Source organism: Sminthopsis crassicaudata, chromosome 2 (assembly GCF_048593235.1).
Source record: "Sminthopsis crassicaudata isolate SCR6 chromosome 2, ASM4859323v1, whole genome shotgun sequence".
Taxonomy (NCBI): Eukaryota; Metazoa; Chordata; class Mammalia; order Dasyuromorphia; family Dasyuridae; genus Sminthopsis; species Sminthopsis crassicaudata.
Window position 1 is genome coordinate 43,006,729 of NC_133618.1, and position 26,735 is coordinate 43,033,463.

The 26,735-nt window shown below is 37.3% G+C and overlaps 1 protein-coding gene across 1 annotated transcript in view; it reads right to left on the bottom strand.

Annotated features, from left to right (window-relative positions):
• CFDP1 (craniofacial development protein 1) overlaps positions 1–26,735 on the bottom strand; it is a 161,818-nt gene that overhangs the window by 94,612 nt on the left and 40,471 nt on the right. The window contains exon 5 of the mRNA XM_074286015.1: positions 26,497–26,616. Coding sequence (XP_074142116.1) covers positions 26,497–26,616 — 120 coding nt within the window. The remainder of the gene's footprint in view (positions 1–26,496; positions 26,617–26,735) is intronic.

Sequence of the window (26,735 nt, forward strand, 5' to 3'; positions counted from 1 at the left end):
AACCCTTGGAAATATCAGTCTTTGCTACACAAGAGGCACCCACAGCAGTCTTTCATCAAGGAGACAGTATAATAGAGTGGGTGAGCCTCCCAGCACAACCAGAACAAAGTCTTACTCCTTATCCAGTGCTTGTGGCTAGAATTTTATTAAAGGCCATTAAGCCAGCAGTATAATTATCTGGGATAAGACCCGACAAGATATACACCTTTTATACTAATGCTCAAATTATTGTATGCTGTGAAACCATCCCAGAGTGGCAAATTTTATTAGCATGGCTCCAAATTTTACACACGGGTCTCCATTAAAGATAACTAGACTATTACATAATTGGCGATGGATTCTTGAAGAAAAAGTTTCTAAAGTTCCTCTTAAAGGACCAACTATCTTTATAGATGCATCAAAACATAATATTTGCACTGTATACTCTCATGACTTAACTATAAAGAGAGTAGTCAGAACTCCTTTTCAGTCCACTCAGCAGAATGAATTGTAAGTAATCATTCCAGCTCTTACTTATTATCCAAGAGATATAAATATAATATCTGGTTCTGCCTAATCAATAGGTGTGGTACAAAGAATTGCCACAGCACAAATAAAATTTGTAGCCTCTAATATATATCAGCTCTTTAAGGAACTTCAAGAACAAGTGAGAAAGCATCCAGATAAGATTTGCATGTCCACTCTCATAGTAGACTTCCAGGTCCTATTTTTGATGATAATTCAAAGGCAGATAGCCTTCTAAACATGTTGGTCAATACTCTTTTATTTTAGGAAACCAATGAATCTCATTTTAAATATCATCAGGCTGCTTGAGCTTTATGTTTACAATTTGGAACAACAAGAGAGGAAGCTAGGAGCATAGTAAAAACTTGTACAGCTCGCCTTCCTTTCCACGCTCCTACACTGCCTCCAGGGAAGAACCCTTGTGATTTGAAACCCAATGAAATTTGGAAAATGGATGTGACCCATTATAAATCTTTTGGTCATCTGTCTTTTATCCACGTTGTGGTAGATACCTTTTCAGGATTCACTTTTGCAATAGTAGCAGCAAAAGAGACAGCCCGAGTGGTCACTGAATTCCTTATCCAAGCATTTGCAATTGTGGGTGTGCCACAAGAAATAAAACAGATAATGGACTTGCATATACTTCTAAATATTTTACACACTTTTGTGCACAGTATAAGATTTTATACACCACTGGCATACCTTTTAATCCTCAAGGACAGGCAATAATAGAAAGGAGAAACAGAGACATTAAGATGCTCCTCCAAAAACAAAAGAAAAGGGGAGCCACAGGTAACCCTAGAGAACTTCTAATCTAGCTTCTTGATTTTTGACAAAGATGCACTGGCTCCAGCAGACAGGTTTTATAACCCACCAGAAGGGCAGTGTCCAGTGTGAGATGCTCCATTATCTTTAGATAATCGCTAGGTGATGTGGAGAGACCCAGAAAGTGGTGAATGGATGGGACCAGATAGGTTAACTGCTTGGGGGAGAGGGTTTGCTTGTATTTCTACAGACAAAGAATTAGATGGGTGCCAACAAGCCATATTCGCCTTGTCCATCGGAGAGAGATAGAGCAGACCCTTGAAACAAAGAAGAGGACCCAGGAAACATCGGGTGGTTCCATCGCTGACTGTGCCCACCACTGAAAGAGTATGGCAGTTATGGCATTTGACCCATGGACATCAAAAATTGTTGGACTTCAAAACCCTCAGGAATCACTGAATTCCTGAGACATGAAAAGATTGTTGTAGGACTTGAAAACCCTCAGGAATCATTGGATTCTTTGAGACATGATAAGACTGTTATAGGACTTCAAAACCTTCAGGAATCATTGGATTCTCTGAGACACGAAAAGATTGTTGTAGGACTTCAAAACCCTCAGGAATCATTGGATTTTTCTGAGACATGAAAAACTGTTGTATGACTTGAAAACTCTCAGGAATCATTGGATTTTCTGAGAAATTATAAGACTGTTGCAGGTTCCAAATCACTATTGATCAGAGAAATGCAAATTAAGACAACTCTGAGATATCATTACACACCTGTCAGATTGGCTAAGATGACAGGAACAAATAATGATGAATGTTGGAGGGGCTGTGGGAAAACTGGGACACTGATGCATTGTTGGTGGAGTTGTAAAAGAATCCAACCATTCTGGAGAGCAATCTGGAATTATGCCCAAAAAGTTATCAAAATGTGAATACCCTTTGACCCAGCACTGCTACTACTGGGCTTATATCCCAAGAAAATACTAAAGAAGGGAAAGGGACCTGTATGTGCCCAAATGTTTGTGGCAGCCCTTTTTGTAGTGGCTAGAAACTGGAAAATGAACAGATGTCCATCAATTGGAGAATGGTTGAGTAAATTATGGTATATGAATGTTATGGAATATTATTGTTCTGTAAGAAATGACCAGCAGGATGAATACAGAAAGGTTTGGAGAGACTTACATGAACTGATGCTGAGTGAAATGAGCAGAACCAGGAGATCATTATACACTTCAACAATGATACTGTATGAGGATGTATTCTGATGGAAGTGGAAATCTTCAACATAGAGAAGAGCTAATCCAATTCCAATTGATCAATGATGGACAGAATCAGCTACATCCAGAAAAGGAACTCTGGGAAATGAGTGTAAACTGTGAGCTTTGTTTTTTTTGTTTTGTTTTGTTTTGTTTTGTTTTGTTTCTCTTCCCAGATTATTTTTACCTTGCGAATACAATCCTTCCTTTGCAACAACAACAACAACAACAACAACAAAATTCAGTTCTGCACATATATATTGTACCTAGGATATACTATAAGATGGTTAATATGTATGGGAATGCCTGCCATCTAGGGGAGGGGGTGGAGGGAAGGAGGGGAAAAATTTGGAACAGAAGGGAGTACAAGGGATAATGTTGTAAAAAAAAAAAAAATTTACCTATGCATATGTACTGTCAAAGAAAATGTTATAATTATAAAAATTAATAAAAAACAAAACAAAATAAAAAATAAATAAATAAATTTTTTTTAAAAAAAACAGAAAACAAAAAAAAGACTGTTGCAGGACTTCAAAATCTGTAGGAATCATTGAATTCCCTAACATATAAAAAGACTGTTGCAGGACTTCAAAAACTTGTGGGGATCAGTGGATTCCCTGACACGTGAAGCAATGGACAATAGATTGATTTTGGACTATCTCTTGGCTGCTGAAGGTGTATGGGTGATTGTTGTTTACATATACTCCTTCTAGAATTTCTGGAAATCTTTTACAACGCCATGCTGATTCATATTGTTTGTCATATCACTACTTGCATGCATAATTCATGTTTGTTATACCACATTGAGCCTGCGTTGACTGTGGGGAGAGTCATCACTAATAGCCTGTGTGTTATTGCTATGTGCTTGTTATGTAATACTTCCCATGCTGATGGGTTTGTGCATACCTGTTTCTAGTAAGACCCTTCAGCCCAGAAACCCGCTAGCAATATCTGACTTGACTCCCCACTTCCTTTTGGTGTTTTTCATCTCTCTTCCTGAGAAGTCAGGGATGGCATGACTACCTGTGTTCTAAAACAAAAGAAAGCAGGAGATGTAAAGGGCTGGCACATGCCCCAAACAGAACTCCTTCTCCCGAACGTCCTTATTACTATAGACCTCACCACCAACTTCCCAATCAGCCAGGCTCACCACTTTAGAGCTATCTCCCAGATCTCCCCTGACCCCTCATGCTGCCCTCCATCTTCATGTCCTTCAAATGGCCAAATATCCTCCCCAATCCCCAACCCAATGCCTGTTTTCTAACTTTGGCTCTCAGATTCAGAACAAATGAACATAGCCATTCTGAGAAGGGCCACATCAACTAATTCCCCCAAAACTCTAATCCAGTAACTTTCCAGCCTACCACTTCCCTATTCCCTACAGATACCATCTAACTCTAGGAGAATACAAATGTTTTAAGAGTCTTCTTTTTCAGATCTGTATTTCCAACAGCTAGCGCAGAGCCTTGTGCAATAATAAATGTTTAATAAGTACTTCTTTTATTCATTTATCCTCCACACGTCACTTTTCCTTACTCCCTACATCCAACTGATTGTCAAATTGAACTCCACAACAATGCAGCCTTTCTCCCCTCTCTCCTGGCTCACTATTACTACTGCTACTACCAATTGGTCTCCCTGCCCCAAGTCTTTGCTCTCTCTAACACATCCTCTACTCACTTGCCACAGTGATCTTCCTAAAATACCAGACTCTGATAGTTCCTCTAGGACACATGGACACATATTCAAAAACATCCCACACGGAGACTCATGAGCCCTCATGGGAGAGGGTTGGATTCATAGTTGGGACAATTTTGAGTTCCAGTCCCATTTCAGATAATGTCTGGGTGACTCTGGGCAGATCACTTAGTCACTGTTCTGAAATAACTCTCCAATTTTAAATTGCAGAGAAGCTGCTGATCTGCCTCAATCTACACAAAGTCACAAGCCTAGATCCTAATCTCCCCCCCCCCCCCCGCCAAAAAAACCCACAAACACACACAACATGCATGTGTGCATACACATAAATATATGTGAATATGGATATGTGTGAGGAAATAGTTTAGGAATCGCTGATCATTTGGATGTTTCTTCAAACAATCTGACTGATATTTCAGGACAGTCGAAGTATCTGAGGAGAAATTTCCCCCATATTGTGGGATGGACACAAAGGACTTCAGCTGTCTTCAATTGTGGTCCAAGAAGAAAGATTATAAAGAATCAGCCTCCCCTTATGGAGTCTAAATAAAGACTCTGAGAAGTTTTCTCTCAGACTTTGAGTGGACAGGTCATGTAGCTTAGCAAATCTGAATTCTTAGGGCCAATTTAGGCTCTACCTCCAAGGAGCAGTAAGCAGTGACTTGCAGTAGAAGTTTAAGGAAAAAGTAAACACAGGCTTGCAAAAGCAGGAAAGCTGATTGTGAATTCCGTAAACAGCCTAATAACAAAATCATAACCCTTAGTCCAAGAAGGGAAATTTCCACAGCAACAGCTTGGAGAACAAAGTGCAGATGCAGGAAAACAAGACTGCTTCTTCAGGAAACCTTATTTACCTTACGAATGAGTCTAAAGTCTCTACAAAGGAACCAGAATTCACCAGAATGTCAAAAGGCTGCCCTGATAGCAACCCCAAGTTCAGTTCTTTTCTGCGAATATATGGTGGGCTTGAGCACTTTATATATTTGATTTAAAAAAATCTGTTTCTGGGATCCTGTGGGTCCTTCATATCTTATGTTATCACCTTCTGAAAGGTGAAATTACTAGCTATCTTGTACCTGACATTCATTAGGAAAAATGCCTGAACAGGAGATGAAGATCCTATTACCCACATTTGAAGAATGGCAGACATGAGTGATTGTGAATATGAGATTTTCTTAGCACCTTCGGGTGGCAAAGAATAAATTTAACTCTTTCGGGAATCAGATCTGAACCTGGATGATGTGAACTTAGACTCTATGAGAGGCACTGGATATGAATGCATCCCAATACTATATAATATTAATATATACATACTATTTAGCTGGCATTCAACATTTATTAAGTATTATGTGCAAGAACTATATGAGGTACTAGAGGAAAAAGATTAAAGAGCACCATATTTTGCAAGTACTTAATTCTTTTTCACTTGAACTAATAAGATACTGTTCTGCATTTTTAGGGGTATTACAAAATCAAGTAATAGCATGCATACACAAAGCAGTGCATGCTTTATGCTGGGGGGAGGGAATGAACAAAAAACTCTGAAAGTGTGAAGAGGGGAAGGTTTTTGGGACTGGGGGAGGATCAAGAAAGGCTTCCTGGTGGACACAGCATCTGCCTAGCACAGCCCCACATACGGAAGCCTTGGAGGATGATATTGTGCTAGTGGAATGAATACCAGCTCTAAAAGCTGTTGTACAGCATAGATGTTCAAGTCCACAAATGGGGACTGCAGCTACAAAGGCATTTCTCCTCTACAGAGATGAATGAGTGCACTGGCACAAAGCTGGGTTCAAAACACAGGAAATTATAGGTTTTAAGACAAAAATGAGTGAAAATTCTGCAAACAACTTAGGTTTACCACATTCTGCTGCTAACCCAATTCAGATTATCTCCAAAGGAGACCCCCATCTGCTACAGATGGAGTCTGAGTGACATCTCTATCTTTCTCTGAGACTCCAGAAAAGCAATGACGCCTGCTCTGCAAGGTGGTTCTAGAATCTAACCGCCTACTGAAAATTAAACCTTCCAAAATTATCTATAATTTTGAATAAGAAAAAAAAAAGAAGGAAATTTGAAGACTTCCAGGACTTTCTACTGACCAAACCCGAATTTAACAGAAAATTCAACATATAAGAGCTAATGTCAAATATCAATTTTAAGGAACTCAACATGGACAAACTGTTTAAACGTAAACAAAATGTTTTTTTTTTCAATATGGGAAATATATACTTTATGTTTAAGATTTACATCATCCATAGGGTAGCTCAAAAGAAAGATTGGGGCAGAGTTAAAGTAAAAATAGTAATCAGGTTATACAAATGAGGTGCAGAAGAAGAAAAGATACAGAGGCATTAGATGGGAGAAGGAGGGCTTGTAGTTCTGAAAACCTACTCACATCAGGAATGGGTTCAATAGGCCACACTACATATATATACTATGGAGGATATAGCACCCTCTAAAATCTATAAAGAATAAGGGGGAAGGAATGGGCAGATGGGGAAACAAAGGGTTGAGAAGAAGATAAGGGAGAGATCCATGGGTGGGGAGAGATTAAGTAATAATAAGCCAAGTTATGGAGCAGAATTTAATGAAAGAGTCAGCAGGAATAGGAAAGACATGTATGTGTGTCTAGAGTATGTATATGCATGAGACATGTATATATCTACATATGTATATATAAATATATCCTTTCTTAATAATAGTCTTCTTGAGAGTGGGAAGAAAGGAGGAAAAAAAAATAAAATTTTAAAAAGTACATGGCAGAGAACAAAAGAATAATTTGTAAGGAAGTAAAGAAAAAACAGACACTTATGAATATAATTTCTTCTACTAATACATATAATTTCTTAAATTGGTATTTGTTATATAATATACACAGGGGCATATGACAATATTCTCTTTTGTGTTGCTTTTCTGTTTTTCTTTTCTCTTATTCTGTTTCTCCAAATAAAATTTTAAAATTAAAAATAAAAAAATATATATACCTTCTATATTAGCCTCATCCTATGTCTCACAAATAAAATGAGCACCCAGAAGGAAAAGGAAAGAAGTCAATTTGCATTTAACCTCAGGCGATCTATCCTCTAACATGGCACAAAATCTTTATATCTGTAGTCTGGGCAGCACAGTTGACTGTAGGCGTCTTCTACTATTCTTTTTCTCAAACTTCGATAACTATCCTGAAAAAGGAGTTGAAAAAAAAATGTTTTCCCTATAAATTCTCACCTAGATGAACAATTTAATCACTCTGCATTTCCTGCCCTCCTCTCCCCAAAACTACAAACAAACCGACCCAACCATGATACTAGCAGCCCAGATTCCAATGCACTTGTCAAGGGAGGAGAAAAAAAGTGATTCAGGAAGGAAACATTTCAGTTCTAAGTTTTCAAAGATTTATTAGTATAGCAGAGAAAAAAGACTGACTTTACTAACTAACTATACAAGAAAAAAGCATGACCTTGCTAGCTTAGAACAGCTCCCAAGAACTGGAGTTTAGCTTTAACTCCGAATGTAGGGGATTGAGGATGAAACAGCGGCTGTTCACTTAACACGCGTCTCCTACAGCAGCTGCTTCCATCTGTCCTGCTTCCCTCTTTCTTTTAAAAAAGCCACTCTTATTTGTGAATGTATCCAGCTATATGTGTTTAATTGAAAAGAAGGCACATCTCCTAGCCCACATTTAAGGAAATAGCATCAACAATCACTTTAATACTTTCACAAACAGATGTGCTAATCTTGCTAAAATATATTTGAATAATCTTATTTATTTTCTTACAAACAATTCCCTTAGCAGGCTTCTCTCCATCAGTTAAAAAAGCAGAAAACAATTTAAATTTGTTCTTTGATTCTTTTGTTCTTAAGAGGAAGACAACTGGAGAAGAAGGGGAAGCAGTTTTTCTATAAGCTATAATTCTCACAGGACAATCAGGATAAAAACTAATAAACACAAAGCACCACTTATATTGTGTTTTTAACTATAGTCAAATAACTTAACTCACTGTGCAGAATAACCATCACTACTTTTCTTTTTACATATATAGGAGTGTCTTCTATATCAGTATGAAAATAATTCTGCCTTTGATCACTGGTAATTTTAGTTACTGCTCTGATTCTGGCTACAACTAACATTTCAATTGGGGGAAGAAAATTAAACATGAACTTCATAACCTTTCTAAGAAATATGTTAATTTCCAGGAATGAAGACACCTAGAGATCATCTCCTTCATACCTTCCCAGCATCAGATCAATTAGATTTTACTTGCCTGAGGGTAAACTATCAAATCTGGCCGTTGGATAGGCCAAATGTTCTGAGAGCCAAAAGGAAAGAACATAGATTGATGGTTATTTGGCACCTTTAATAATGTAAAAGCTTCTGCAATACAAGCTATTATAATTCCTCTCCCCAAAAAAGAAAGGAAATGCAAATAATTCAAACATGCTGGATTATAGTTTTCTTTCTACCACAAACTTGTATATGGCACTGAGTAAATTTCTTTAGCTCTTTCTATTTTGGTTCTTTCCCTTATAAAGGGGTCACAGGAATACTAAATTATCAAGATAAAATTCTTATTTCCTTCTTGAAAATCCCTCCCCAGACTACAAATGGCTTCACTAAACATTTTTCAGTGACTATCTATTCATTGTGACTTTAAGCAAAGGGGAGAGAAAAAGAACAAAGAACTAGCCCAGAATAGGCAAATAGGGTGAGAGAAAGTGAACAAAGTCTATCACTCAAAAGGCCCGTATTAAATACCTACTATATGACAGGACCTAGATAACAAGCATTTATAAAGAGATTACTATGTGCCAGGCACTTAGCTCTAAGCACTGGAGAAAAACAAAAACAACCATCACAGTCTAAGGGAAGGACAGCATAACATTAACAGCATACAAATCATATCCATACAAGAGAAACTGGAGACATAAACAGGGGAAGGCATTAGCATTTAAGGGGATCGGGAAAGATCTGTACAAGTAGAATTTTAGCTGTGATTTGGCCATGGAAGCCAGGAAGCAGAGATGAGGACAGAGAATTCCAGGTATGGGGAAGAGTCAGAGAAAATGTCCAGATTCTGGAAACGCAGCATCTTGCTCAAGAAATAGCCAGGAAGCCTTTGTATCTGGATCAAAGAGTATGTAGGAGAAGGAGAATGGAGAAAGATGCCAAAAGAGTGGAAAGGTAGGAAGGAAATAGTTTATAAAGGGTTTTTTAAATCCAGCCTTTATATTTGATCCCAGAGGTGAGAGGGAGCCATAGGAGTTTATTGAACAGGAGGCGATATGATCAAATCTGAGCTTTAGGAAAATTAAGTTGACAGCTGAATGGAGAATGAACTGGAGTGGGGAGAAGCTTGAGGCAGAGAGACTCACTAGTAGGCTATTGCACAGCCCAGGAATGAGTTGATGAGGGCCTGCACTAAAGATGGGTTAATGTCACAGCTGGAGGTGAGAGATTTTAAGCAGGTCAAACACAGGATCTGACAAGAGATTGGATCTGAAGGGTGAGAATGAGGAGTCAAGGAGGACAGATAACTTGGTGGTAAGCCACAGAAATGCCCTAGGAACAATAATAAGAAAGGGAAAGGGTTTAGGGAGAAAGATGAAAGAGCTCAATCCCAAGGAAATTTACTAAAGAAGGGAAAGGGACCTATATGTGCCAAAATGTTTGTGGCAGCCCTTTTTGTAGTGGCTAGAAACTGGAAAATGAACGGATGTCCATCAATTGGAGAATGGTTGGGTAAACTATTGTATATGAAGGTTATGGAATATTATTGTTCTGTAAGAAATGACCAACAGGAGGAATACAGAAAGGTTTGGAGAGACTTACATCAACCGATGCTGAGTGAAACGAGCAGAACTAGGAGATCATTATACACTTCAATAATGATACTGTATGAGGATGTATTCTGATGGAAGTGGATCTCTTCAACATAGAGAAGAGCTAATCCAATTCCAATTGATCAATAATGGACAGAATCAGCTATATCCAGAGAAGGAACACTGGGAAATGAGTGTAAACTGTGAGCATTTTTTCTTTTTCTTCCCAGATTATTTTTACCTTCTGAATCCAATTCTTCCTTTGCAACAACAACAAAATTCGGTTCTGCACATATATATTGTACCTAGGATATACTATAAGATATTTAATATGTATGGGAATGCCTGCTATCTAGGGGAGGGGGTGGAGGGAAGGAGGGGAAAAATTCGGAACAGAAGGGAGTACAAGGGATAATGATGTAAAAAAAAAATTACCTATGCATATGTACTGTCAAAAAATGTTATAATTATAAAATTAATTTAAAAATTAAAAAAAAAGAAAAGATCAAAGAGCTCAGTTGGGAAGACACCAAATTTGATGTCTACAGGACATCCAGTTTGAGATGGCCAATAGGCAGTCCAAAAGTCAAGAGGTTGGAGACAGGTAAGGGCTGGAGAAGAGATCTAAGAATCATCTGCACAGCAATATTAACTGAATCCAATGCTGATGAGATCAACAACTGAGATGATAGAGAAGAAGAACAGAAAAAGACTTACAATAGCCCTGGAGGATATCCACAGCTGGAGGGTGTGACACAATGGGGATCCAACAAAGGAGACTGAGAAGTCAGACAGGTAAAAGGAAAGCCAGAAGTGAGAAAGGTCACCAAACCTAGAAAGAAAAGGTACCAAGGAGAAGAGGGTACCTGATGGTGTCAAAAACTGCAGATAGGTTGGGAAGAATGGGAACTGAAAAAAGGTCATCAGATTTGGCAAAGATCTCTGGTAACTTTCAGTCAAAAAATAAGGTCAGAAGCTGGGCTGCAGAAAATTTAGAAGAGAATAGAAAAGAAGTAGAAACATAGATTACAGAAGGCCTTCTCTAGGATTTTAGCCGCAACAGGGAGAAGATAAGAGACAATAGCTAGTGAGGTCGAGTGAGTTTTTTTTTTTTTGAGAATGAGAAAGACATGGGAATGTTACTAGCAGCAGGGAAGCAGCCAGGAGACAAAGAAAGACTGAAGATTAGTTAGTGGGGACGACAGGAGGATACAATCCGCCTCTTGACTAGTGAGTTTTACCATAGGAGTTTGCTTTCATTTACTACAGTTAAATTCCCTTTAGTCTGACATAAAATATGACAGGACACACGTTTGGACAAATGGCAAAAATGCTGGAATGTCTTTCTGCATAACATTATCTCCCCTAAACCTTTGGGCACACTGGAATCCTGCCTCTATGCTAGCTAGGTGAGTAGAAAATATTTTAAGTGATCTCCTTTTACCTTGCTTCTAAGGCAACAAAAAGTGAGTGCAGGAAAAGAATTAGATTTCTTGCCTGGGAAACCAGCCTCCTGAGCACATAGCAGTGTGGGTGAACTCTCTGCTGAGGGAAGTGTCATGAGATTTATTGCTGTGGAAAGACTTCTGAAACTGGAGGGCAAGTCAAGCCATAATAAGAAAAGAGCAGGAACTATAAAATGTCTTATGGAATGAGGAGCCAATTTCTTACATGTCTGCACTTGAACTGCAGTGAGATCAAGCCAAAATAAAGGACATTCCAATCACATAAAACACACACTGGTGCTATTACTCTGGTCAATACTGCTTGTTGAGCACTGGTAATATGTCAAACCTGTCTCCCATCATCAGGACTAATTGTGAACAGACTATATAGAAAAAAATACCTTTGAGAGAAGAGAAGGATTATTAATTTTCAAAAGCACAAAGTGCTATGCTCAGAAGTACTTCTGGATAATTTTTTTTAAAGTAGGTTTTCAAAGATAACAATGGATGAAAAGCCTAGGAAAAGAAGAAATTATAAGATTTTTAATAAGGACTTTAAAAGAGAAATAAATGGAAAGAAGGAAAGTGTATATAAGAACTAAATAAAATAAATAAGGTTTGGGATATAAGTAATAAATTCTACTAAGTATTCCAACATGCAAGTATATTGAAATGGATCATCGTCATTGCTGCAGCTAACATTTACATAGTACTTTAAGGTTTGTAAAGTACTTTATAAGTATTATATCATTTGATCATTACAAAGGCCCTGAAAATTAACTCTCCCATTTTGCAGATGAGGAAAGAGAGAAGTTAGGTGACTTCCCCAAAATCACACAATAAATATCTGAAGCAGAAATCAAACTCAGGACTTACAACTCCAAGGGAAGCACTCGATTCATTATACCATCTAGTCTCAGGAGAAAGATAAAGGAAGCAAAAAATGACAACCCAGATCCATGAATGAATGAAGCCTGTATTAGGCACTTACTACATGTAAAGCAAGGTTCAAAGTGCTGGGGATGTAAATAAGAAAGCAGGACAGTCCCTGCTCTCAAGGAATTCCAAGTCACTTAGACCTGTCTCATGGTCCCTAAGGTGCCGCAGCAAGGCAGATGGCAATGATTCTTCTTTGATGCCATTTCCATTCATAAATGCTACTGGCAAATGTAGATAGAGAACCTTAAAGAATCTTGATGCAGGACCACGATCTTAAGAGAGTGAATATCTGAATGAAGAAGGAAATCCATCATCTTCAGGGAAAGAAAAAGTTTATATTTGATGTTAAGAGTTTTAAGACAACAGGTATAATTCTATGGTCAGAACATCAAGGAAGGAAAATGACTCCATTTAATTTAGAAGAATCAGGTACTACTATAACTGAAAAGAAAAAAAAGTGACATATTCATTCATTCAACATTTGTGAGTTAGACAGTTCTAGAAGCTGGAGGGGACTGAATGATAACCCTTCACAGCATTTACAGTAGAACAAGGGGGTGAAACGCACAGTACAAACGATCAGAAGAGGAGACTTCAGCTGTAATTATCAAAGAAAATTTCATGATTTAAGATGGGTCTGGAAGGATAAGTCAGATGTCAAAAAGCAGAACAGGACTTGATTTGTCTGTTGCCCATAAGTAGCTAATTTCCTTAACCATTATGAAAATTACATAATAGATGAAATTTAATTAAAACAAAAGCCTGAGTCATGGACCTTCTCCTTGCTGGGTCAGGAAACAGCACCACAGCTTTTAGCATGGAGCAAACCCAAGCCTTATTTCAAACAGCTTTTAAACACTCTCATACCCATTTTATAAAGACAGATGCTTTATGGAGTCTAAGTTTTCACATAGCTGAGATTCCATCCAGCTCAGCTTGCACGACACTGGAAAACAAACAGCTGATCCTAGTTAGTCCAACAGGAGAGCTGACTTTACCACATCAAGGCGAAGAAATGGAGGTCCAGACTGGTCCAGCCTGGGCTAAGTCAGAATGGCTTTCTGAAATAGCACCAGAAACCAGGACGAAGTTCACTACAATACAACCCAGAAATATGGCTGGGAAGCAGACGTTCTTGTGGTTTCTCTTCTGAAAGGAAATTGCCTCCTGTCTTTGTCTTCAACCCTGAGAATGCCCAACAAAGACTCAGGCCACGAGTGCTTTTTAAACTCCAGTTCTGGTCTAGACAAATTACGCCATTAACACCTAGCGCGCCGAAGAAAAGGGGGAGAGGGAAAAGTTTTCTCATTCTTGTGTTTTCACCTTCTGGACTATGCTTCCAAAAGCAAATGAATTAAAGCTTATGTGAGTAATAGTTCAAAGCAGAAAACTAATGTCGAGGCCTAGTTTCTATTGCTCACTCTTAAATGAGCAGCTTCTGAAATGATCCTCATATTCTAATTCAAGTGAAAGCCTTGTTTCTCAGAAAGATGTGCTATTTTATAGTTCAGAACACCAGAACAACTGGCTAAGCAGAAGGCTTGATATTACTGGAAGAAGCAGAGATTCCTCTATTTTCCTGATGGCAAGGAAGCATTCTGACTGCTGCAATCTGGGAGACATTTCAGCTCAAAATCACCGTGGGCTCTTTGCGGCTAAGTGCTCTGGCAACGGGCCAGGGTTAAGCAGCACAAAGTAATGAGTGAGGACTTGGGACCAGCTTGATTTCCAATCCCTGCCTAAAATAAAGAGTGCACAGCTGCCCAACCTCTCCCATAAGAAAAATCTCGACTCCAAATTAAGACATGTATCTGTGTGAATATCTTCATTCAGTTATTGTACCATTTCTTCATCACTTGGTCCTCAGATCAGACATCATGGGTAGCATTGGCTGGGGTGCACCAGTGTAGCCTGGTGGCTGTGGTGAGGGACAATTGACATTCTTTGAGGGGCTCAAACTGTGGAATAACAATTTCTAATAAGGAGAAAGGTGATAGAAAACAAACACTTTATCAAATGCAAATACTTTCTTCAAGTATTAACAAATTAAACTGATATACAACTGCTCTTAATAATCTGTTAAACTCATCTGAAAATCAAGTTGTCTGAAATACTGGTTTTGCATAAACTATCTGACAAAACTGCATTAATGTTATGGGAAAAATGTATTTTGGTAAGTTTTGTTTTTTTCTTTAAAAGTCTATTTAGAGGGAAAAGAAGAAAGGAATTCAGAAATCTCAACTACAACAGAAGTTATTGACAAGATGATAATTATTAAGACTACTCAGATGGAAAACCTAGCACTTTTATTTGTGTTGCAAAAAGGCAGTGCTTAAAACATGCAACTTTAGCAAAGCATGTTTTTATTAACAGAAAATATGTAAAAATTGTGCCATATATACAAGTCTCATATCAAGCTACTAATCTAATTATGCAAAGAAAAATATAAACAATCTATCACTCAAGCAGTTTTGAAAATGCCTCTAGATTATAGTTCTCCATAGAAAGATTCTTATAAGGGGTACTCTGCCCTCTAGAGCCCTATCAAGGAACTTAGGAAAAATCCAATTCAATCATTTGTACAATCCAAAAATTAAACTAGTTCTACTTCATTCCCATGGAAAAATCATTATTTTAATATACTAATTCCTTTTTAAAATACAAGTCTTTTTTTTTTTAGAATTTTTTCCCACAGTATATATGCATGAGTAATTTTTTTTTATAATATTATCCCTTGTATTCATTTTTCCAAATTATCCCCCCCTCCCTCCACACCCTCCCCCCCGATGACAGGCAATCCCATACATTTTACATATGTTACAATATAACCCAGATACAATATATGTGTGTAAATACCATTTTCTTGTTGCACATTAAGTATTAGATTCCGAAGGTATAAGTAACCTGGGTAGATAGACAGTAGTGCTAACAATTTGCATTCACTTCCCAGTGTTCCTTCTCTGAGTGTAGTTACTTCTGTCCATCATAAAATACAAGTCTTTATATTTTTGGACAAATTATCTATATGTCTACTTTAAATTCAACATGTTCCCAACAAATTTTAAGCTCTCTCAAAACCAAATCTTCCCTTTCTTTTAAAAACACTTCTAGGGGCAGCTAGGTGGCGCAGTGGTTAGAGCACCAGCCCTGAATTCGGGAGGACCTGAGTTCAAATCTGGTCTCAGACACTTAACACTTCCTAGCTGTGTGACCCTGGGCAAGTCACTTAACCCCAGCCTCAAAAAAAAACAAAACAAAACAAAAAAAAAACCCAACACTTCTAGCCTCTTAGTTATACAAGACTAAAGATTTGGGGTCACTTTGGATTATTTCCTTGCTCTTAGTTCCAGCATCTAATCAGCTGCCAAATCCTATTAATTTTCAGGCATTCTTTCCCTTCTACACACTTCTATTATCTATCCCCACTCTAGTTCAAGCTTTCATTACACCTTTCAGCTATACCAGTGGTTCTCCCAAAATTATTTTTATAACAACTCTATGACACTGGATACTTATTAAAATATTAATATATACCTTTTCTAACTATATAATCTATATAAGGACATATTTTCTTTATATACTTCAACCAAGCAATATAACTCAACAGATTGAATACAGAAGCCGATATTAAAAATTAAAAAGATTTGTAAAAAATATGTAAAACAATGCCAGTCTTCTTACCAAATTTGTTAGAAAATAGTTATTTTTCATGAAAAATATTTGTCAATATGTAACTGATTTATTATTGTTGTTTTAAACAATATAAAGAGAATATAATAACTAATATATATGTTATCCACAATATAAAGTGAATTAATAGATACTTTAAAAATTTATCCATTTTTGAATTCCAATATGGTAAATACGAATAGATACAACATATAAAAAAATCTTTAGAGTCTTCAATGGCTTTGCAATATTTTATTTATTCCCCAATCATACGTAAAGACAACTTTTAATATTCATTTTTTAAAGTTTTGACTTCCAAAGTTTCTCTCTTTACCCCAAAAGCACTTTGATAGATTATAATGTAATCATGCAAAACATTTCCATATTAGTCATGTTATGAAAGAAGTCATAAGAAAAAACAAAAACAAAAACCACTCCACAAAACAATAAAGTGAAAAAGCGGCATGCTTTGATTTGTGTTCAGTCTCTGTTAGTTCTTTCTTTGGAAGTGGAAAGCATTTTTATCATGAATCCTATGGAACTGACTTGAATCTCTGTATTGACATGAACAATTAAGTCATTCATAGTTCATCATCATACAACACTGCTGTGACTGTGTACAATGTCTGCCCCTCAATTAACTTCAAAGAATTTGAAGGGTTCCTATAGCCAGAAGTGTTGAGAAACAATGATTTCAACTACTAACCATTTTCTCCAACATCAGAGTCTTCCAATTTATACTTCTACATACTTTACTGTTTCCATAAGCATAACTCAAAACTCATTACTGCCACATTGATTCCTCATCAATTCTGAACAAGACTGCCTTCTTGTCTTCATGATTCGCTCATGCTATTCCCTTCTCTGTTTGTAATTTCTTCTCTGGGCATATCAAAAACCTTACCTATCCTCAGATCCAGCTCAAATGTCATCTGCTTCATGAAGCCTTCCCTAATTCCACTGACCACAAGCGATCCCTCTCTCAAAATTTCTCTTAATCTCAGAAGCTTTTTGTAACTCTTAAGCTACATACTATATTTTACCTTATTTTGTATTTATCTTATCTATTCTGTATTATCTTTCAAAGTCTTCTTCATCCTTGTATCCCCAAGACCCATGTCTTAGATTTGGTAGATAATTATTAAGTATTGAATTGAATTTGTCACTTCTAAAGAATAAGTGCTTCCTATCCTTGCTTCTAATTAACATGGTATTCAAACCCAAGAAGATTCTGACCCCTTTCTCAGCTTTAAAAGAGCATCAAAGGAACCTGCTGTGCCAGAGACAGAAGTTGACCAATGTGTGAATTAAAATTTGAAACTGCAGTATCTATAACTTGGAGCCAAATAGTATAATCATACAGCATAACTATTGTGTTAAAGAAATGGGCATTTATTTCAAGAAGAAATAGACCTAAAGAAAGGTCAATATATTAGAAGGCAGATTAAGAATTGGGTCCTAAATCCATAGTTTTAAAATACTGTACTGTTTCTAAGAAGAAATTTACTTCTCTTTCAAAGAAGAGAGAAAAGTTAGTTTATATCTAAAGTATGTAATTTCACTGGAAAATTCTAAAGAACATAACCTGGTAGGGAAAATTGCTCTTTCTTTCTTTGAGTATGTATCTTTGCTACTTATGTAGCAATTGTAAGATATTAAAAACAATTCTATTAACCAATTTCCTCTGAAATCTTGAATTATCTAGCCACATAAGTCAATATTTATTTCTCCATCCTAACCCTGAATGACACTATATAGCTCCAGGAGGAATTTTCAGTAGGCCACAGTACTTACTGGCAGTATTTAGACTGTATTGACAGAAGCCAGGTGGCAATATAAAGCATTTAACTGCCATGGTAACAGCCTTCTTCCACTGAAGGTTTATCATTTGATCTAATTTATTAGCCCTGATGAGATTTCATCCGTGTTCTGAGTGACAAGTAAAGTTTCAGGCACAATTTCTCTTTTTCCTTTAGGTCAGGAGAGGAAAGATCATCAGAAAGAAAAACAAACAAACAAACAAAAAAAACAGCAATTCTTTGGAATTATCCCAAATCTTCATCTTTCATCAACATCTCTCTGTGAAAAAATGAAGTCAGAATTTCCTCCCTTGATTTCTCCAGTGTACACTGGCTCAGCCACTGTTCAGGGTTCAGAATGTGAACTTTCTACATCTATCAGATCCAGCCTTCTTCAAACAAATTAAGAAAAATCCTTCCTAGGGAAGGAGGGGAAATCTTTTTTAAATTTTAGGATGTGAACAGCCAATTCTCAGATGATTAAATTAAAGCCCTCTATAGTCATATGAAAAAATGTTCCAAATCACTATGCATTAGAAAAATGCAAATTAAGACAACTCTGAGTTATCACTTCACACCTGTCAGATTGGCTAAGAGGATAGCAAAAGATAATGATAAATGTTGGAGGGGATGTATGAAAACTGTGACACTAATGCATTGCTGAGGAAGTTGTGAAATGATCCAACCATTCTGGAGAGCAATTTGGAGCTATGCCCAAAGGGCTATCAAACTGTGCATACCCTTTCATCCAGCTCTATTTAAAAAAATGAGGACAAGGTGCTTTTAGAAAGGCTTGGATTTACATGAACTGATGTTGAGTGAAACAAGCAGAAGCAGGAATGCATTGTATACAGTAATAATAAAATTATGCTATAGTTAGCTATGAAAAGACTTGGTTCTTCTCAACAGTTCAATAAACCAAGGCAATCCCAATAAAATTTGGATAGACAATGCCATTTGCATGCAGAAAGAGAACTATGGAGATTGAATACAAATCAACATATTCTATGTTCACTTTTTTGTTGTGGTTTTCTTCTGTCATGGTTTTTTACTTTTTTTCTAATTTTTCTTTCTCAACATGATTCATAAAGAAATGTGCATTAAAAAAAAATTAATACAGGGGCAGCTACATGGCTCAGTAGATAGAGTACCAGCACTGAAGTCAGAAAGACTTGAGGTTCAAATCTGGTCACTTCCTAGCTGTGTGACCCTGGGTAAGTCACTTACCCCCAATTGCCTGGGTGGGTGGGGAATAATACATATGTACAATCAGAAAAAAAAAAAAAAAAAAAAATTAAAAATTTAAAAATAAATAAATAAAAATTTCCTTCTATTTCTAATTCATTTAATTTTCAAGTACAACAGCCCCAAAAGGCAAAGTAAAAAAGTTAGAAACAAGCCAAACAGACCAATGTATCTAATATATCATAGAATTTAGAGTTGGGAGGAAAACACAGGCCCTTATAATCCCATCAGGAAGCTCACAGTTTCAAAATAATTAAGTTCATACTAATACAATTGGAGTTTCATTTAATTTGTACAGATAAGTATCTAAAACATCTGTACTCTACAAACAAGATTTGTACTCTAATCAGGTAGACTCACAGAATCTCAAGAATGGGGAAGAACCTCTGAACTGAACTTTTATCAGAACAGAAATTCCCTCTACATCCTCCTGACAAGCAGTCAACCAGGTACTCAATCTCCTGGAGACCTCCAGTGATGGGGAACCCTTTACTCCCAAGGTAGCACACTCTACTTTTGGCCAGTCCTGAAATCCAGTTGAGACCTGCCTCCATAATTTCAACCCACTGCTCATATCTCTGTCCTCTGGGGCCAAGAAAAGCAAAACTTTTCCACATCTGAAGATAATTAGTATGTCCCCTTTCGGGCTTTTTTTCTCCAGACTTAAGCATTCTAGTCATGGTCTCCAATTCTTTCACCAGAGCTCACAAATTTCTTCTGGATGCAATCCTGTGTGTCAATGTCTTTCCTAAACTATAGTGCCCAGAACTCAATACAACATTACAGAGTGCAACACAATGAAAGGGACCATCATATCCCTTCCTTTGGACACTTAAATGGATCAGTGATCTCATCAATTTAGACACTCCTTCTCAATATAGAATATGGCCCACTCACAATGTCCCATTCTATGCCTTGTCCTTCTAACAAATATTAAGAGGTTCTGCCCAAAAGGCTGGAGTGAGGGTGGTCAAGAAGTTTTATCTCTTTCTCTTGACATTACATAGATACAGAAAGAAAAAGTAGGCTATCCATTTCTTTTAGTTTACTTTTCCTACATTACTGGCTCACTTCTTTTCTGATCTTCAATCTACCTTTCTGATGATATCCTTCATGCTGATTCTCACATTAAATTTTCACTTATAAAATAATTCATTGCAGCCTGCTCATATTTACCATAAGCCTCTCTATTGACCTATGTATGAATTAGAACTAAGTATTTCAAAACTGTGATCTATACCTTGGAGCCAGCTGCCCTGATAACTTACATTTTAAAAAACTATAAAAGGGGCAGCTAGGTGGCACAGTGGATGAAGCACCAGCCCTGAAGTCAGGAGGACCTGAGTTCAAATCTGATCTCAGATATTTAATACTTCCTGGTCGTGTGACCCTGGGCAAGTCACTCAACTCCAATTGCTTCAGCACACACACACAAAAAAAAGGAAAGACAAAGGGAAAGGAGAGACAGAAAAAGGAAGGACTTTTTACCCTGGTTGTGTGTGTGTGTGTATGTGTGTGTGTGTGGTTTATCCTCTTCAATTCTCATGGAGCCAGCTAAACACTGAACCCTTAATTAAAACAAGTCAAAGCCACAGCTGGGATCATAAGTCTTAACAAGGGATACCAATCCAGTAGCTCACTGGTGGAATAAGGGAAAAGCTGGGCTGAAGCCTCTAGCCATTTGAGACTCTTAAAAATTGTTACAAGTTACTAAGCGATAGGCTAATAATACTTATGGGGCACATCCTCACAAGCACAGCTTGGTTATACCTGTAGCCACATTTCATAGATCAGTTTGAACATATGTATCTTATCTTTCCCAAAGTTGGCTTTTGAACTTATTCCAATATTCCGGTTTATCTAAAGCTTTCTTTATTTCTCTACTCCCAGCACTTTTCCATCCAAAAACTCAGCACTTTATAGCTAGTCCCAGACTAGACCATGCTTCACTATCCCATCCCAAACTCTCAGTGACTTAGAACCCATGGTAAGTGAGCATCTGGGAGCCACGGGATCATGGGAACCCAGAGACAAACCAGAGTGTTGCTTTTTCTATTGCCAAAACAGAGAGAGAACATCATTACTGCCTTTGACTCCTGCCTCTAATTAGAGTCGGGTGTTTGGCTCTCTCCATTCCCAAGCATAAACCTTGGCTTTTTATAGCCCAACTAGTGTTCTATGCTAAACATTTCTAGCTACAAACATTTGCTCTTCTCAAAGTGCTGTCCTTGTTCATTAGCAAGAGATGAAGAACAGGATGTTTTATCCCCCTGTTCTGTTTTTACAGTATTGCTTAAATCTGTTTAGAGAGACAAAAAGTAAACAAATACGGTGCTCTTGCTGGCCAATTCTGAAAAAGACAGTTTCCTAAAGTGAAGATGATAAAAGCAGGCAGAGAATTTTTCACTGAATTAGAATAATTTCTACCTAATAAATTGAATTATTCATGAAAATTCTTCCTTTGAAAAGCTTTTCCATGCTCTGATCATTCACAGCCAGGGACAAACACTATATTTTTTGCAATGACAGAGCATGCCAGTTTGGACAGCTCAGCAAACTCCCAGAGAAGTCAAGCTGGGCCCTGTACCTTTCTCAAGCACAGACACACCTAAAAGATCTCAGAGTTCAATTCAAACATATGCTGCTCAGCCCTTTAGAGAGTCAGCTTCTGGACTTATTTCAAAAGTCAGTGTTAGCCAAATGCAACCATTCTTGAGAACAATTTGGGACTATGCTCAAAAAGTTATCCAACTGTACATACCCTTTGGCCCAGCAGTGTTACTACTGGGCTTATATCCTCAAGAGATCTTAAAGAAGGGAAAGGGACCCAAATGTGCAAACATGTTCGTGGCAGTCCTTTTTGTAGTGGCCAGAAATTGGAAACTGAGTGGATACTCATGCCCATCAGTTGGAGAATGGCTGAATAAATTGTGGTATATGAATATTATGGAATATTACTGTTCTATAAGAAATGACCAGCAGGATGATTTCAGGGAGGCCTGGAGAAACTTACATGAAGTGATGCTGAGTGAAACGAGCAGAATCAGGAGAACATTATCGGCAACAACAAGATTATACAATGATTAACTCTGATAGAAGCGACTCTTTTCAACAATGAGATGATTCAAACCAGTTCCAATTGTTCAGTAATGAAGAAAATCAGGTACACCCAGAGAGAGAACTATGGGAAATGAGTGTGAACCATAATACAGCATTTAAACTCTTTCTGTTATTGTTTGCTTACATTCTATTTTAACTTTTCAGATTTTTTTCTTTCAAGATCTGATTTTTCTTGTGCAGCATGATAACTGTATAAATATGTATGCATATATTGGATTTAACATATACTTTAACATATTTAACATGTATTGGACTACCTGCCATCTAGGGGAGAGGGCAAAAGTTGGAACAGAAGGTTTTGCAATTGTCAATACTGAAAAATTACCCATCATATGTTTTGTAAATAAAAGAAAATTTAAATTAAATTTTAAAAAATCTGAGTAGGTCATTTTGCCAATTGTTTTTCTGACTTGTAGACCCTTCTCTTCCCTCTCCTAGTTATAACCCTGGGTTTTCTCCTTCTGTCCTGAGTACAGCAGTCTGAAAAGGTCATATCTGTCCTTTGGATCAACTCACCATTCCTGCATCATACCCCTCAAAGTCATCAATTATTTTCTAACTATCTAATGTGGGCCAGTGTAATGGAGCGAGAAATGCAAAGAATGAAACAATATCTATTCTCCAGAATTTACAGTCAATTAGGGAGACAACACATACAAATATCAGGATGAGCAGAACAAGTACAGGTTCACTGGTGATTGAGATCAGAAAATTTTCATTCATGTAGAGGTGATGAATGAGCTGAATCTTGGAAGAAGAGGGATTTTATGAGCTAGGCTCATCACAGAGTGTGGCCAAGACATGATGGACAACCAGGGGCAAATGTGCACGAATAACAGAGGAGGGAGGATTGTAACTATGAGGCTATGAAGATGGGGTCATGGCATCAGAAATTCAGATATAGAGGGAAGGGAACTCTCAAGTCCAAACCCTTCACATTACAGATAATACATGGGTAGAGAGGTTATGTACCTTGGCAATTTTAGAAAATTTTGGCCTGAGATTATATTACTAATAAATATCTGAGCTGGGCCTTAAATCTAACTCTAACTCCAAGTCTTGGGCCTTACTCAAGTTGTGAGTTGGAGCTAGGTTGTGAAGAACATTAAAAGCCAAACAAGGGCCTTTATACCATATCCTAAAAACATTAGAAAGTCATGGGAGTTTATTGTGTAAGGGATGTTAAGTTCAGATTTGTGTTTAAAGAAAATCTCTTTATATAAATAGGCAATTATCAGACAAACAAATCAAAACAATCTTATTGTTTCTAAATCACTACCAACTGCAGATTAAAATGGATATGAATGCAAATTAAAACAACCTATCATATTGACTAATATGACAAAAAAAGAAAAATTATCAATGTTGGGGAGGATATAAGAAAACTGGAACCACTGTTGGTGGAGCATTATGAACTGATCCAACTATTCTGGAGAACAATGTAGAACTATGGCCAAAATGCTATCTGCAAATTCCAGAGGTTTAGAGGGGGAGGGGGGAGGGAAACCTATCTATATAAATGTATTTATAGAGCTCTTTTTGAGGTAGCTAAGAATTGGAAATCAAAGGAATGCCCATCATCTGGAGAATGACTGAACAAGCTGTGGTATGTGATTATGATGGAATATTATTGTGCTATAAGAAATAAGCAATTTCAGAAAAAATCTGGACAGACTTAAATGAACTGATACAAAGTGAAGTAAGCAGGACCAGGAAAACATTGTACACAGTAACAGTACTGTAAAATGAAGAATTATAAATGACTTAGCTATTCTTACCAATACAACGATCCAAGACAATCTCAAAGGACTCATGATGCTATTTGTCTCCAGAGAAAGAAGTGATAACATTCTAAACAAACCAAAACATATTTTCTTTCTTTCTTTTCTTCCTTCCTTCCTTTTTCACACACTCTTTCTCATAGAAAATTACTAATATGGAAATAAGTGTTTTTGTTTTATATGATTGCACATGTAAAACCTATATCAGATTGCTTATCGTCTCAAGAAGGGGTTAGGGAAAAGACAAAATTTGGAACTCAAAATTTTAAAAGCAAAAAAAAATGTTTAAAATTGTTTTAATATCATATAACTGAAGAAAAAAATAAATTATTATTTAAAAAACATAAAAAAGTCACTTTGGCAGCTGAACAAAGGATGGAGAAATGTGAAGCAAAAACAACCAGTTAGGAAGCCGCTGTAATAGCGTAGGTCAGCAACGATGAACAAGGGATGTGGATATGGGAGCAGAGAGAAGAGATCAGACGTAAAAAGTGTTGGGGAGATCAGGATGGATAAGTGACCGGCTAGGGAAGGTGAGGGGGAGTCAGGCGTGGAAGAAAACCCAAGGCTCCTAGCCTGCAGGATCAGAAGAATGCTAGAGTCTAGAAGGAAGATAGTGGGCTTGGCTTGGGCCACCCTGAGTTCATGAGGTCTTTGGGTATCCAGCCTGAAATGTTTACTGGGCACTGATGGAATGAGGCTGTGCCCACCCACCCTCCCTCTTGCACACTTTCGGGCTTCCTTGCTGTGTCTTTAACTAGACCCCATCTTCCAACTCTGGGCATTTTCTCTGGCCATCTCCTGAACCTGGAATGTTCTCCATTTTCATCTCTGCCTCCTAGATTTCCTGGTTTCCTTTAAGTTCCAGCTCAAATCTCACCAACAGGAAATCTTTCCCAGTCCCTTTTAATTTTATCTCCTTACCTCTCTGGTTCACCATCCAATTTATCCTTTAAATAGCCTGTTTGTACACAGCTGTTTGCACATTGCCTCCAATAATAGACTGTGACACACTTCTTGAGAACGGGCACTGTCTTCTGCTTTTCTTTGTATCCTCAGGTTAGCCCACTGTCTAGCACATAGTAGGTGCTTAATATATAAAGGCTGACTGAAGCTCAAGGAAAAAATTGGAGCTATGTGTGTCAGCTATATAAATACACACACATAAACATAGCTCAACAAATGAACAGAGAGAAAGAACCTCTTCTTTTAGGCACATTGTCTCTACAGTAACAGCAAGGGCAAGCCTTTTTACCTTTGAAATTTCTATATAGCCATTACACTGTAGGTTTGCCATGGACAAGGACTCCTGTCAATGAGGCTACACTACTGAAACAAAATCTTTCTAAAAACAGAATAAATACTTCTACCATACCAGACTGAGACTACTGCTATAATATTTAAGTTCTATCTGCAACCTGACAAGTTGTTAAAGTGCTCATAACTAAAGAAAATATCACATAAACTTGGGATGATTCTTCCCTGAAAGGAGATGACACTATCATTTAAGTATCTGAATTATTACCCATTATAACTATAAGTTTGCAGTTCAAAGAACTGGAGAGCAAAATAGCTAACATGCTTTTTTTTTTTTAAACTAAAGCTTTTTATTTTCAAAGCATATGGATGGATAATTTTTCAACATTGACCCTTGCAAAACCCTGTGTTCCAAATTTTCTCCTCCTTCCTCCAATCCCTCCCCAGAAAGCAAGTAATCCAATATATGCTATACATGTTAAAATACAAAACATCATTCTTTCTTTATGTCATCTGTCAAGACACCTGGAATATGTTTTGCCTGAAACCATCAAATATATCATTAAAGCCTAATTCTTTGTAAGACATGGCCACAGGTTTCTCAAATGGCATTATAGCTATCTCCTTCTTACAAAGGAATTAGAACTCTGAACTGAAAGCTAAATGGAAGGAGAAGAGGTTTTCCATTTCTTTGGAAGAAATATTATTCATTTTTACAGGCAGAAATAGTGTTCATGAAAACCAGAGGGGAGAAAAACATTAGATTCTTGAAAACAATATATCTGATATTGTGTCTCATTGAATTTTTCTTTTCCCTAACTTCCCATGAGGTGGACCAGCTACACTTAGATCTTTACAGCCAAGAGAAAGGGGAGTCTAAGGAATACCTATTTTAGATTAATTAAGTACTAACTGATCATCTACTTTGTGTTCAGTGTTGTGCTTGGTAATGAAAACCTGTACCTTCTTTGGGCCAAAAAGGATTGAAAAATCTATCTCAGCTTTTTTTCCCAATTTCTGTTTGCCCGGTATTTTAGGTCCCAGACATCATGAAGGTAAATTTATAGAATAACAACCTTTTAAGAATCATGACAGCTAAAGATGAGGCAGGTAATGACTACAAAGACCACTTTGTTTCCTTCACCCTCCAAGAAGTCAAGGTCATCACATGAAATCCAAACCCAGGTACTCACCCCGAGCCTGTTGGAAGTGCTGATGGTGCTGAAGGGACTCCAGCCTGTGGCTTTTCTTTCTCGTTCTGTTTAAAAAAGGATTTGGCTTCTTTCGATGCTGCGTCCACTTCCTTAGTCACCCTATTTCACAGAAAGAAGAGAAACATCAGTCAAATTAATAGCTCCTTCAAATGGGGAAAGAAGTAGAAAAGAGTCACAAAATATTAGAAATGAGGCCTCAAAAATCATTTTTCATTCAA